The sequence below is a fragment of the Pelophylax lessonae genome, assembly GCF_965119305.1.
Source record: "Pelophylax lessonae genome assembly, chromosome: 7".
NCBI lineage: Eukaryota > Metazoa > Chordata > Amphibia > Anura > Ranidae > Pelophylax > Pelophylax lessonae.
The window spans coordinates 294,943,703-294,958,854 of record NC_138774.1 but is presented as its reverse complement, the minus strand read 5'-3'; the positions used below and the strand labels follow the sequence as shown (position 1 = coordinate 294,958,854).

General features: G+C 48.8%; 1 protein-coding gene across 1 annotated transcript in view; it reads right to left on the bottom strand.

Moving 5' to 3' along the window:
• The window catches only part of LOC309560135 (uncharacterized protein), a 31,459-nt gene extending 24,808 nt beyond the window's left edge, over window positions 1-6,651 (bottom strand). Inside the window, exon 1 of the mRNA XM_082263681.1 lies at window positions 5,948-6,651. Within this exon, the coding sequence (XP_082119807.1) occupies window positions 5,948-6,646 (699 nt within the window). The 5' untranslated portion in view covers window positions 6,647-6,651. The remainder of the gene's footprint in view (window positions 1-5,947) is intronic.
• Between the last annotated feature and the right edge of the window lie 8,501 nt (window positions 6,652-15,152).

Sequence of the window (15,152 nt, the reverse complement as noted above, 5' to 3'; positions counted from 1 at the left end):
ATTCCTCCCACTGATACCAATGATGGGGCACTATTCCTCCCACTGACACCAATGATGGGTCACTATTCCTCCCACTGATACCAATGATGGGACACTATTCCTCCCACTGATACCAATGATGGGACACTATTCCTCCCACTGACACCAATGATGGGACACTATTCCTCCCACTGATACCAATGATGGGACACTATTCCTCCCACTGACACCAATGATGGGACACTATTCCTCCCACTGATACCAATGATGGGACACTATTCCTCCCACTGATACCAATGATGGGGCACTATTCCTCCCACTGATACCAATGATGGGACACTATTCCTCCCACTGATACCAATGATGGGGCACTATTCCTCCCACTGACACCAATGATGGGGCACTATTCCTCCCACTGATATCAATGATGGGGCACTATTCCTCCCACTGACACCAATGATGGGGCACTATTCCTCCCACTGATACCAATGATGGGGCACTATTCTTCCCACTGACGGGACACTATTCCTCGCACTGACACCAATGATGGGGCACTATTCTTCCCACTGATGGGACACTATTCCTCGCACTGACACCAATGATGGGACACTATTCCTCGCACTGACACCAATGATGGGACACTATTCCTCGCACTGACACCAATGATGGGACACTATTCCTCCCACTGATACCAATGATGGGACACTATTCCTCCCACTGACACCAATGATGGGACACTATTCCTCCCACTGATACCAATGATGGGAAACTATTCCTCCCACTGATACCAATGATGGGACACTATTCCTCCCACTGATACCAATGATGGGGCACTATTCCTCCCACTGATACCAATGATGGGGCACTATTCCTCCCACTGATACCAATGATGGGGCACTATTCCTCCCACTGACACCAATGATGGGTCACTATTCCTCCCACTGATACCAATGATGGGACACTATTCCTCCCACTGATACCAATGATGGGACACTATTCCTCCCACTGACACCAATGATGGGACACTATTCCTCCCACTGATACCAATGATGGGACACTATTCCTCCCACTGACACCAATGATGGGACACTATTCCTCCCACTGATACCAATGATGGGACACTATTCCTCCCACTGATACCAATGATGGGGCACTATTCCTCCCACTGATACCAATGATGGGTCACTATTCCCCCCACTGACACCAATGATGGGACACTATTCCTCCCACTGATACCAATGATGGGGCACTATTCCTCCCACTGACACCAATGATGGGGCACTATTCCTCCCACTGATATCAATGATGGGGCACTATTCCTCCCACTGACACCAATGATGGGGCACTATTCCTCCCACTGATACCAATGATGGGGCACTATTCTTCCCACTGACGGGACACTATTCCTCGCACTGACACCAATGATGGGGCACTATTCTTCCCACTGATGGGACACTATTCCTCGCACTGACACCAATGATGGGACACTATTCCTCGCACTGACACCAATGATGGGACACTATTCCTCCCACTGACACCAATGATGGGACACTATTCCTCCCACTGATACCAATGATGGGACACTATTCCTCCCACTGACACCAATGATGGGACACTATTCCTCCTACTGACACCAATGATGGGGCACTATTCCTCCCACTGATACGAATGATGGGGCACTATTCCTCCCACTGACACCAATGATGGGGCACTATTCCTCCCACTGATACCAACGATGGGGCACTATTCTTCCCACTGACGGGACACTATTCCTCCCACTGATACCAATGATGGGGCACTATTCCTCCCACTGACACCAATGATGGGACACTATTCCTCCCACTGACACCAATGATGGGACACTATTCCTCCCACTGACACCAATGATGGGACACTATTCCTCCCACTGACACCAATGATGGGACACGATTCCCCCCACTGACACCAATGATGGGGCACTATTCCTCCCACTGACACCAATGATGGGACACGATTCCCCCCACTGACACCAATGATGGGGCACTATTCCTCCCACTGACACCAATGATGGGACACTATTCCTCCCACTGACACCAATGATGGGGCACTATTCCTCCCACTGATACCAATGATGGGGCACTATTCCTCCCACTGACACCAATGATGGGGCACTATTCCTCCCACTGACACCAATGATGGGGCACTATTCCTCCCACTGACACCAATGATGGGGCACTATTCCTCCCACTGATACCAATGATGGGGCACTATTCCTCCCACTGACACCAATGATGGGGCATTCCTATTGACCACAGGCTATTTAATTATTTTTTACTCTCACTATCCACCAACCCTGGGACATTTTCTACTCCCACTGGCTCTAGTCCTGCCCCCCTAAAGTCTGAAGGACAGTAAACTGGCCCTATGTTTACAGTTTGGAGACCCCTGTTCTTGGGTACCGAACCCCTCTCTGCTGCCACATTCCCCTGGTTTTGGAGCCTATGACAGAGGACCCGGCCACTGAAGTGTCGCCTCCACCAATAGGAGTTGTGCACATCAAAAAGGCAGTGATGCGGACACCAGAAAAGGGACCCCAGGAAGTAAACAAGAGAGAAAGATCGTCATGCGACTCTGGCTTCAGGTACGTAAAATGGGCATTTGGAGAGTTTTTTTTTTTTCAAATTTCTTCAAAAAAGTGGGAAACTATATATTTACTCAGACATCAGCCTGCAACGCCGGGCACCAGACCTCACTCAGCCTGCAACGCCGGGCACCAGACCTCACTCAGCCTGCAACGCCGGGCACCAGACCTCACTCAGCCTGCAACGCCGGGCACCAGACCTCACTCAGCCTGCAAACGCCGGGCCCCACACCTCAGCCTGCAAACGCTGGGCCCCACACCTCAGCCTGCAAACGCCGGGCCCCACACCTCAGCCTGCAAACGCCGGGCACACACATTACCACCTCTATCGCAAGAACACTAAAATAATAAGCCTACAACAGTCCGTAATAAAAACAGCATTCTGTTTAAACAGGACAATAAAATTGAACCTCTGGGATGAGCAGTCACATCCGCACAGCAGCGGCATCTGTCAGCCTGTCATTGATTTCTACAGGCTCCTGGCTGCAGCTGTACAGATGTGACCACTCAATCCAGAGGTAGCTGCATACAGGGATGGCTGAGCGGTCACATCCATACAGCTGCAGCCTCTATCAGCCTGTCATTGATTTGTAAAGGCTCCTGGCTGCAGCTGTACAGATGTGATCCTTGTGGTTACATGCATACAGTGATGGATAAGTGACCACAACATTATGTAAGCCTGTCATTGATCTGTACAGATGTGACTGTTTGTCCCAGGGGTCACATGCCTACAGGGAAGGGCAAGCGGTTACATCTATAGTGCCACAACATATGTCAGCCTGTCATTGATCTGAACAAGTAGATATACAGAGGTTACATGAGTACAGGGATTGGATCAGCAGTCACACTTGTAGCGCTGCAGCATGTCAGCCTGTCATTGATTTGTACAGGCTCCTGGCTGCAGCTGCACAGATGCTCAGCTCGTCTCAGAGGTTAAATGCATACAGGGATGGGTAAGCACACGCATGTATACAGCCGTGCCATATTTCAGCCTGTCATTGATATGTACAGATGTGGCCAATCATCCCAGAGGTTACATACATAAAACGATTGTTAAGTGGTCACATTTAAAGAGCTGTATGTGTCAGCCTGTCATTGATCTGTACAGATGTAAATGTTCGCCCCATGGTTACATGCATACAGGGATGGGGTAAATAGTCTGGGATGGGTAAACCTCTGGGATGAACAGTCACACCTGCACAGATCAATGACAGGCTGACACATGCTGCAGCACGTGTCAGCCTGTCATTGATCTGTGCAGACGTGACCGTTCATCCCAGAGGTTACATGCATACAAGGATGGTTGAGTGGTCACATCTATAGAGCTGCAGCATGTGCCAGCCTGTCATTGACCTATACAGATGTAAATGTTCACCCCAGAGGTTACATGCATACGGGGATGGGTAAACAGTTACATCTATAGAGACACAGCATGTGTCAGCCTGTCATTGATCTGTACAAATGTAACTGTTCGTCCCAGAGGTCACATGCACAGTGATGAGTAAACTATCACATCTAAAGAACCACAACATGTCAGCCTGTCATTGATCCATACAGATGTGACTGTTCATACCAGAGGTCACATGCACAAAGGGATGGGTAAAACAGTCACATCTATAGAGCCACAGCATATGTCAGCCTGTCATTGATCCTGTTCGTCCCAGAGATCACATGGACACAGGGATGGGCAAGCGGTTACATCTATAGAGACACAGCATGTGTCAGCCTGTCATTGATCCGTACAGATGTGACTGTCTTAGAGGTTGCATGCATACAGAGATGGATGAGCACTCACATCAGTACACCTGCGGCACCTATCAGCCTGTCATTAATTTATACAGGCTGTACAGATGTCACTTCTCATCCCAGAGGTTGCATAAATACAGGGATGGATAAGCAGTTACATTAACAGGGCCGTGGCATCTGTCAGCCTGTCATTGATCTGTGCAGGCTCCTGACTACAGCTGCACAGATACAATGGTTTGTCCCAGAGGTTGCATGAGCACAGAGATGGGTGAGCCATCACACCAGCGGCCCCTATCAGCCTGTCATTGATCTGTACAGATGTGACCATTCATCCCAGAAGTTGCATGCATACAGGGATGGATGAGCACTCACACCAGTACTGCCGTGACCCCTATCAGCCTGTCATTGATCCGTACAGATGTGACCATTCATCCCAGAAGATACATGCATACAGGGATGGATGAGCACTCCCACCAGTACAGTAACGACCCCTATCAGCATGTCATTAATCTGCACAGATGTGAGCGTTCATCCCAGAGGTTGCATGCATACAGGGATGGATGAGCACTCACACCAGTACAGCCGCGACCCCTATCAGCATGTCATTAATCTGCACAGATGTGAGCGTTCATCCCAGAGGTTGCATGCATACAGGGATGGATGAGCACTCACACCAGTACTGCCGTGACCCCTATCAGCCTGTCATTGATCCGTACAGATGTGAGCGTTCATCCCAGAGGTTGCATGCATACAGGGATGGATGAGCACTCACACCAGTACAGCCGCGGCCCCTATCAGCATGTCATTAATCTGCACAGATGTGAGCGTTCATCCCAGAGGTTGCATGCATACAGGGATGGATGAGCACTCACACCAGTACAGCAGCGGCCCCTATCAGCCTGTCATTGATCCGTACAGATGTGACCTTTCATCCCAGAGGTTGCATGCATACAGGGATGGATGAGCACTCACACCAGTACAGCCAAGGCCCCTATCAGCCTGTCATTGATCTGTACAGATGTGACCGTTCATCCCAGAGGTTGCATGCATACAGGGATGGATGAGCACTCACACCAGTACAGCCGCGGCCCCTATCAGCCTGTCATTGATCCGTACAGATGTGACCGTTCATCCCAGAGGTTGCATGCATACAGGGAAGGATGAGCACTCACACCAGTACAGCTGTGATCACCATCAGCCTGTCATTGATCTGTACAGATGTGACCGTTCATCCCAGAGGTTGCATGCATACAGGGAAGGATGAGCACTCACACCAGTACAGCTGTGATCACCATCAGCCTGTCATTGATCCGTACAGATGTGACTGTTCATCCCAGAAGATACATGCTTACAGGGATGGATGAGCACTCACACCAGTACAGCCGCGGCCCCTATCAGCCTGTCATTGATCCGTACAGATGTGATCGTTCATCGCAGAGGTTGCATGCATACAGGGATGGATGAGCACTCACACCAGTACAGCCTGTCAATGATTCATACAGGCTGCGGCTGTTTGCAGACCCCTGTGTCTCCCAGGCTGGGTACGGGCCGGTATGTGTGACCCCAGAGGAATAATCGGCCCTGACAGACGTATTAGGATACAGCGGTGACCCAGAATCCGGGGATGGCGCGTATGATGGAATTGCGTTTCTGGATGTGCGGCTTCCTTAGCTGCCCGTAGCGTCTTTTGAGCTGCAGCAGCGCCCGGTCGGCCCGCTCGTTGACGGCCCTCAGCTCCTCCTGCACCGTCTCCAGGGCCTGCAGGGAGCGGTCGGTGCTGGACGGCTGAGTCCCCACGCTGACGATGCAGCACTCATCCCCCTCGCTACAAGAGTTCCGCTCCCCCGCCTCCCCCCCGGAATCCGAGGACAGGGGCGACAACACGGCGGGCTCCTCCAACTTCTTCCCGTCCCGCTGCCCGTTCCTCCTGTGCGGCTCCACCAGTACTTTGTCCGCCGGTTTCCGCGGCGCCGGGTTCTTCTCGGCGGTCTCGCCGCCTTCGGGGACGTGCGGCATCCCTCGGGCGCTCTCACCGGTGTCGCCCCTCTCCGGGGTGCAGACGGGGAGCCCGCCGTTGGGCTCCTCGGGGTTCCTTTCTGCGTTTTTCTCCTCCGGCGGCGGGGGCGGGTCGCCGGAATCTCGCCAGTTGGTCATTTCGCACAACGCCTGGGCGGCCTGCGCCTCCTGACTGGCCGGCGAGTCCAGGGCGCCATCTTTTCTGCCGTTCTCCTCCGTCTCCGCCACCCGGGGCTGCTTGGCCGGGGGAGGGGCGCACTCCTCCTTGTTGTCCGGGCAACTCATGGCTTGGCGCGGTTTTCAGGGCAGGCGTAAGCGGTCAGCGGGGCTCCGCCATCTGGAATAATAAAGCTGGGAAAAAAAAAAAAAAACCATTAGACCCAATTTTACCTCATAAAACCCCACATACCCCTCCCCCCACAGGGTCACCCACTCACCCCACAGGGGGCCACCTCGAAAAACTTGTCACCCCCTCCTCCACCCGAAGAAGTGCCACCACGTGACGTCAGGAATACCCTCCTTCTCAGCGCCACACCGCCAAGCACGTGACTGAACCGGACGTCACCGACGACAGCTCGGGCCCTCTCGCGGCCGCATCTCCCGCCCGATACGAACCGCGGTCACGTGAGCTGGCCGCTTCCTCCCCCCTTCCACAGCCAGGCGCGCCCTTCGGCCCGTCCATCGACGCGCCTCAGCCAATGACTGGGCGGCCAGCTTGACGTGGGCCCCGCCCCGAAGCTCCCGGCGACCAATCGGGTCTCGTTTGGGCGAGAGCGAGGCGCGAGACGCAAACTCTGGAGTGGGCGGGGCTGTTGGCGTCTCCCCTCAGACTCTGAGAGGATTCCCTGTTTCCCAGAGTGCAGCGCTCGGGACGTCGCTGTGTGTGTGTGTGTGGTTCTGGTCACGTGGTGCCGTTTATGTGAAAGCCCCAAAATAAAAAAAAAAAATAAAAACTTTATTATCCAAGTTCAGCTGACACACCTGTACACAATAAAGATTTCCACCATGGCACTGTGTATCCAGCCATAACCTGTTACCTCAGATAAAAATGGAATACGGCGCTTCTGGCGATCTCGCCACGTTGAGCGCAGCGTTTACTATCCCCCGTACTAATACCCCAATAAAGATTTCCACCATAGCACTGTGTATACCAGCCATAACCTGTTACCTCAGATAAAAATGGAATACGGCGCTTCTGGCGTTCTCGCCATGTAGAGCGCGGCGTTTACTATCCCCCGTACTAATACCCCAATAAAGATTTCCACCATAGCACTGTGTATCCAGCCATAACCTGTTACCTCAGATATAAATGGAATACGGCGCTTCTGGCGATCTCGCCACGTTGAGCGCGGGGTTTACTATCCCCCGTACTAATACCCCAATAAAGATTTCCACCATGGCACTGTGTATACCAGCCATAACCTGTTACCTCAGATAAAAATGGAATACAGCGCTTCTGGCGATCTCGCCACGTTGAGCGCGGTGTTTACTATCCCCCGTACTAATACCCCAATAAAGATTTCCTCCATAGCACTGTGTATCCAGCCATAACCTGTTACCTCAGATAAAAATGGAATACGGCGCTTCTGGCGATCTCGCCACGTTGAGCGCAGCTTTTACTATCCCCCGTTCTAATACCCCAATAAAGATTTCCTCCATAGCACTGTGTATCCAGCCATAACCTGTTACCTCAGATATAAATGGAATACGGCGCTTCTGGCGATCTCGCCACGTTGAGCGCAGCTTTTACTATCCCCCGTTCTAATACCCCAATAAAGATTTCCTCCATAGCACTGTGTATCCAGCCATAACCTGTTACCTCAGATATAAATGGAATACGGCGCTTCTGGCAATCTCGCCACGTTGAGCGCGGTGTTTACTATCCCCCGTACTAATACACCAATAAAGATTTCCACCATAGCACTGTGTATACCAGCCATAACCTGTTACCTCAGATAAAAATGGAATACGGCGCTTCTGGCGTTCTCGCCATGTAGAGCGCGGCGTTTACTATCCCCCGTACTAATACCCCAATAAAGATTTCCTCCATAGCACTGTGTATCCAGCCATAACCTGTTACCTCAGATAAAAATGGAATACGGCGCTTCTGGCGTTCTCGCCATGTAGAGCGCGGCGTTTACTATCCCCCGTACTAATACCCCAATAAAGATTTCCACCATGGCACTGTGTATCCAGCCATAACCTGTTACCTCAGATATAAATGGAATACGGCGCTTCTGGCGATCTCGCCACGTTGAGCGCGGGGTTTACTATCCCCCGTACTAATACCCCAATAAAGATTTCCACCATGGCACTGTGTATCCCAGCCATAACCTGTTACCTCAGATAAAAATGGAATACGGCGCTTCTGGCGATCTCGCCACGTTGAGCGCGGTGTTTACTATCCCCCGTACTAATACCCCAATAAAGATTTCCACCATGGCACTGTGTATCCCAGCCATAACCTGTTACCTCAGATATAAATGGAATACGGCGCTTCTGGCGATCTCACCATGTTGAGCGCGGTGTTTACTATCCTCTGTACTAATAAAACTCACCCCTCTGACCTCCTCCGACATGTAGGAGTAAGGCTGGCCATACATGATACAATTTTCTTTCAGTTTTCTGTCAGATTTTCTTGAAATGTACCAAGTAGGCCTGCCTAATTGGATACAAGTGAATGTGTTGTTTAGCTTTGACCTCACATTATGTGGTTTGTGGTAGATCTGACAGAAAATTGTACAACAAAAGTTGAACATGTATGGCCAGCCTAATGCCCCGTACACACGTGCAGATTATCTGAAGACTTTTGTCTTCAGATTTACCTTTTCTATGTAGTGCAAGGGCCTGCCGGATTGCATACAAATTGAAAGTGTTTAGGTTTGACCTCATATTATATGGTTTTGGTAAGTCTGCAGACAAAAGTCTTCAGATAATCTGCACGTGTGTACGGGGCATAACACCTGGCAATTGGGAGCTAAAGAGCCATACACACTATAAGATTTTCTGAAGACTTTTTCCTTCAGATTTACCTTTTCTATGTAGTGCAAGGGCCTGCCAGATTGCATACAAATTGAAAGTGTTTAGGTCTGACCTCATATTATCTGGTTTTGGTAAATCTAAAGGAAAAAGTCTTCAGAAAATCTTATAGTGTGTATGGCCCATTATACTCTGGAGGAAAATATCCCAATCACTAAGGAGAGGGTCCAGGTTGACATATTGATTCCACCTGCAACAGAATTCACATCCCAGCCCACAAATCTGAGGAGATCACCCAGGGATACGCAGTGGATATCGGAGGAGATCTCCCAGGGATACACAGTGGATATCAGAGGAGATCTCCCAGGGATACACAGTGGATATCAGAGGAGATCACCCAGGGATACGCAGTGGATATCAGAGGAGATCACCCAGGGATACGCAGTGGATATCGGAGGAGATCACCCAGGGATACACAGTGGATATCGGAGGAGATCACCAAGGGATACACAGTGGATATCGGAGGAGATCACCCAGGAATACACTGTGGATATTGGTGGAGATCTCCCAGGGATACGCAGTGGATATCAGAGGGGATCACCCAGGGAATACGCAGTGGATATTGGTGGAGATCACCCAGGGATACGCAGTGGATATTGGTGAAGATCTCCCAGGGATGCGCAGTGGAAATCAGAGGAGATCACCCAGGGATACGCAGTGGATATCAGAGGAGATCTCCCAGGGATACACAGTGGAAATCAGAGGAGATCACCCAGGGATACGCAGTGGATATCAGAGGAGATCACCCAGGGATACGCAGTGGATATCAGAGGAGATCACCCAGGGATACGCAGTGGATATCAGAGGAGATCACCCAGGGATACACAGTGGATATCAGAGGAGATCACCCAGGGATATACAGTGGATATCAGAGGGGATCACCCAGGGATACGCAGTGGATATCGGAGGAGATCTCCCAGGGATACACAGTGGACATTGGTGGAGATCTCCCAGGGATACACAGTGGATATCAGAGGAGATCACCCAGGGATACGCAGTGGATATTGGTGGAGATCTCCCAGGGATACGCAGTGGAAATCAGAGGAGATCACCCAGGGATACACAGTGGATATCGGAGGAGATCACCCAGGGATACGCAGTGGATATCGGAGGAGATCACCCAGGGATACACAGTGGATATCAGAGGAGATCACCCAGGGATACACAGTGGAAATAAGAGGAGATCACCCAGGGATACACAGTGGATATCAGAGGAGATCACCCAGGGATATACAGTGGAAATCGGAGGAGATCACCCAGGGATACGCAGTGGATATCAGAGGCGATCACCCAGGGATATACAGTGGATATCAGAGGAGATCACCCAGGAATACACAGTGGAAATAAGAGGAGATCACCCAGGGATACACAGTGGATATCAGAGGAGATCACCCAGGGATACACAGTGGATATCAGAGGCGATCACCCAGGGATACACAGTGGATATCAGAGGAGATCACCCAGGGATACACAGTGGAAATCGGAGGAGATCACCCAGGGATACGCAGTGGAAATCGGAGGAGATCACCTAGGGATACGCAGTGGAAATCGGAGGAGATCACCCAGGGATACGCAGTGGAAATCGGTGGAGATCACCCAGGAATACACAGTGGAAATCTGAGCTGGATTTACACCCAAACGTGAGATTACACCAACTCAGGTGAGTTTATACCCTAATGGGCCACACACTATAAGATTTTCTGAAGACTTTTTCCTTTAGATTTACCAAAACCAGATAATATGAGGTCAGACCTAAACACTTTCAATTTGTATGCAGTCTGGCCGGCCCTTGCACTACATAGAAAAGGTAAATCTGAAGGAAAAACTCTTCAGAAAATCTTATAGTGTGTATGGCCCTTTAGAGCCGGTTCACACTAATCTGACTCAAAGTCGCCCGTGCAGCGCGACTTCATCGCGGATTGCAAATGACTTCTCATAATAGAAGTCAATGCAAGTCGCTCCGACTCCACCAAAAAACAGTGCAGGAACCTTTTTCTAAGTCGGAGCGACTTGAGTCGCTCTGATTAGAACGGTTCCATGGGGAGCTACTTGTCAGGTGACCAAGTCGGAGTAGTGTGAACCGGCTCTAAGGGGCAGCCACAAGAGGAATTCCACATATAATCCATTCATAGTATTGCAACATTGTATCGGGTGATTGCAGAGTGCCTGGGATTGGAATTAATCTGACGGTGGGGGGATTGGATGCACGCTTGAGACATTGTCACTTACTGTCGCAGCCGTGTCACACTGTTGCTCACGATTGTTCGCAGTTGTTGGAACGCAGTCACTATTATGTAGTCTTTATTTTTAACCAGTTCATTTTATCATACATGTTTTTTGATCGACAAGACGCAATTGTTTGGATATCTTTGCACGCTGTTTGCACTCTCACACAGTTTAGTGCAGTGATTCTCAACTCCGGTCCAGGCCAGATTTTAAGTATTGGTGAAAGATATACTAGTATATTTCCACGCGCCACTGGAAAAAGGTGAGTGGGTAAAGTGCAATCTGATATTGACCACTTAAGCCCCGGAAGATTTTACCCCCTTCCTGACAAGGGGGTATTTTGCGATTCGGCACTGTGTGATTTTAACGGACAATTGCGCGGTCGTGCGACGCTGTATCTAAACGAATTTGGCGTCCTTTTTTTCCCACACACAGAGCTTTCTTTTGGTGGTATTTGATCACCTGTGCGATTTTTACTTTTTGCGCTATAAACAAAAAAAGAGCGTAAATTTTGCAAAAATAGCAATATTTTTCACATTTTTTTATATGAAATTCCCCCCCAAAAAAAATTTAAAAATCAAAATTTTTTAACATTTTCGGCCAATTTGTTTGATGCTACCTATGTTTGGTAAAAAAAATAGCAAAAAGCGTATTTTGATTGGTATGCGCAAAAGTTATCGCGTTTATTAACTAAGGGAAAGATTTTTGTCATTTTTGGTGTTTTTTTTTTTTTTAACGCGTAATGTCGGCGATCTGCGATTTTTTTTTTTTTTTTTTTTTTTTTTTTTTTTTTTTTTTTTTGCGGGACTGCGACATTGCGGCGGACAGATCGGACCCTTGACTGACATTTTTGACACTTTTGGGGGTACCAGTGACATTACTGCAGTAATCAGTGCTATACATATGCACTGTTACTGTAAAAATGACACTGGCAGGGAAGGGGTTAATTTTATTGGAGAGGGAGGGGTTAATGTATGCCTGGTGCTTACTGACATGTAGGGGGAGGTGACTGAGTGACACAGGGACAGATCCCTGCAATCTGACCCTGCCTGTCACTTAGGAGATCCGCCCGCTTGTGTTTACACAAGCGGGCGGATCTCCACACTAGATCCCCGACGATCGGGGAAGAGCGGCTGCGATCGCCGCTGCTCCTCCCCTGGCCCGACTCCCGCTGTGACTGAAAACAGCGGGAGCGAGCCTCCGGCGGCGCGCGCACGCCGCCGAGAAAGGGGAGTGTCTGACGACGTAGTATTACGTCGTTAGGCGATAACGAGCCACTCTGCCGCAGCAATATTACGGTAGGCAGACGGCAAGTGGTTAATAAATATATAGAACTGGGAGCAAAGTAGGGAACAAGAGAGGCTAGCGATATAACCTTGCTCACCCGGCGCTTACAAAACCATATAACTCTCAGATGGAACGCACAGACAGGAAGTGATGTTACTGTCTGTCAGTATCTTACATCACTTCCTGTCTGTGCGTTCCCTCTGAGAGAAGTCAGGTCACCACCTTGCAGGCCATATTGTAAGCCTGAGGGACTGTTGCCATCCCATGGGATAACCTCTCGGGGAGATCCGTTGAGCCCAGGGGGCTTACTTAGCCTGATTGGTTCTGGTGCCGTACGGCATACAGTACCTACAACCATCTGGTAAGTGACCCGACCACATTACCCATTTGGGACAAGGAAGATTTTATATATCAAGTTTGAACACGAGCATTTTGTATGAACTTTGGACAACTAAAGGACACTAAATATTATTTATATTTAATTTTATTACCACTAATCACTATCCATTTTTCAAGATGCATGCACTTTTTTTATTCACAGGAATTTTGATCAACAAATTTATATACTTTTTATATCCATTTATTTATTATTATTACTTGTGGACTTGTATTTAACACTATTGCACTTTATAATCACTCGAGTCTTGTTTTAGATTTAACACTAAGCAAGCGCTGTATTTGGGCGCCCAGATTTTAACCACTTAACCCCCGAAGATTTTACCCCCTTCCTGACCAGGGCCTATTTTGCGATTCGGCACTGTGTGAGTTTAACGGACAATTGCGCGGTCGTGCGACGCTGTACCTCAACGAATTTGACGTCCTTTTTTTTCCCACAAACAGAGCTTTCTTTTGGTGGTATTTGATCACCTGTGCGATTTTTTGATCATGCGCTATAAACAAAAAAAGAGCGTCAATTTTGCAAAAATAACAATATTTTTCACATTTTTTTTTATATGAAATTCCCCCCAAAAAAATGTAAAAATCAAAATTTTTTAACATTTTCGGCCAATTTGTTTTATGCTACCTATGTTTGTTCAAAAAAAAAAGCGTATTTTGATTGGTTTGCGCAAAAGTTATCGCGTTTACTAACAAAGGGAAAGATTGTTGTCATTTTTGTTGTTTTTTTTTTTAACGCGTAATGGCGGCGATCTGCGATTTTTTTTTTTTTTTTTTGCAGTACTGCGACATTGCGGCGGACAGATCGAACCCTTGACTGACATCTTTGACACTTTTGGGGTTACCAGTGACATTACTACAGTAATCAGTGCTATACATATGCACTGTTACTGTAAAAATTACACTGTTAGTGATGGGGTTAACTTTATTTGAGAGGGAGGGGCTGTGTGTGTCCCTAGGGGCGTGATTCTAACTGTGATTGGCTGTCTGTTGAGCTGTAGAAACAGTGATCAACGGTTCTACAAAGTAGAACCGTGTGATCACAGTTTCTACACAGGGGAGAATGACAGGCGGCTTGTTTACACAAGCTGCCTGACTTTCTCCCTCTGCAGCGGCGATCGCAGAGTGACCGGCGGACATGGGGTCCGCCAGTCACACGCGTGCGGGGGGGTCCGTGACCACGCAGGAGCGGGAGGGAGCGCGCTCGCTCCCTAGACCCTCACAGGCTAGCGACGTAGACCTACGTTGCTTTGCCTGTGAGGCCCTGACTGCCGACGTAGATAGTCGTGCGGCAGTCGGCAAGTGGTTAAGTATTACCTTGAGGAGATGGAGACTAGAGTACTGCAATCACTGAGCAGTAAATGATATCACCTGTGATGTATTTCAGTTTTCTTGCAAACCTGGCCTGTTAGTGTGCCCTGAGGACCGGAGTTGAGAGACGCTTCACATTGGTTTAGTGCTTCACATTGCTTCCATTACACCTCAGATCATATCTGATCAGAGCACTTTTATATCTGTTTATCCACACAGTGAGGGTACCTGTTTATTATATATATATATATTTATTGATTTTAGCACTCCGATATATTTATCCACATTTGAATGCGCAGCACTCTTTAAATAGATTTAGTATTTCAGCTTTTCCCTGAAGGGAAGTGATCAGTGCGAGCTGCTTCACCATGATAGCTCTTCACATAGTAGAGCTCACGGGATCGCACATTATACCCTATTTTAATTTTAAAAGTTAAAAAATATTTTGTGTCTTAAGTTGTGCCAACCTGAGGACTTTTTCTTCTCTGTTATACAGAATAATAAAGAAGGTACTGGTAATGGCTACTGATGG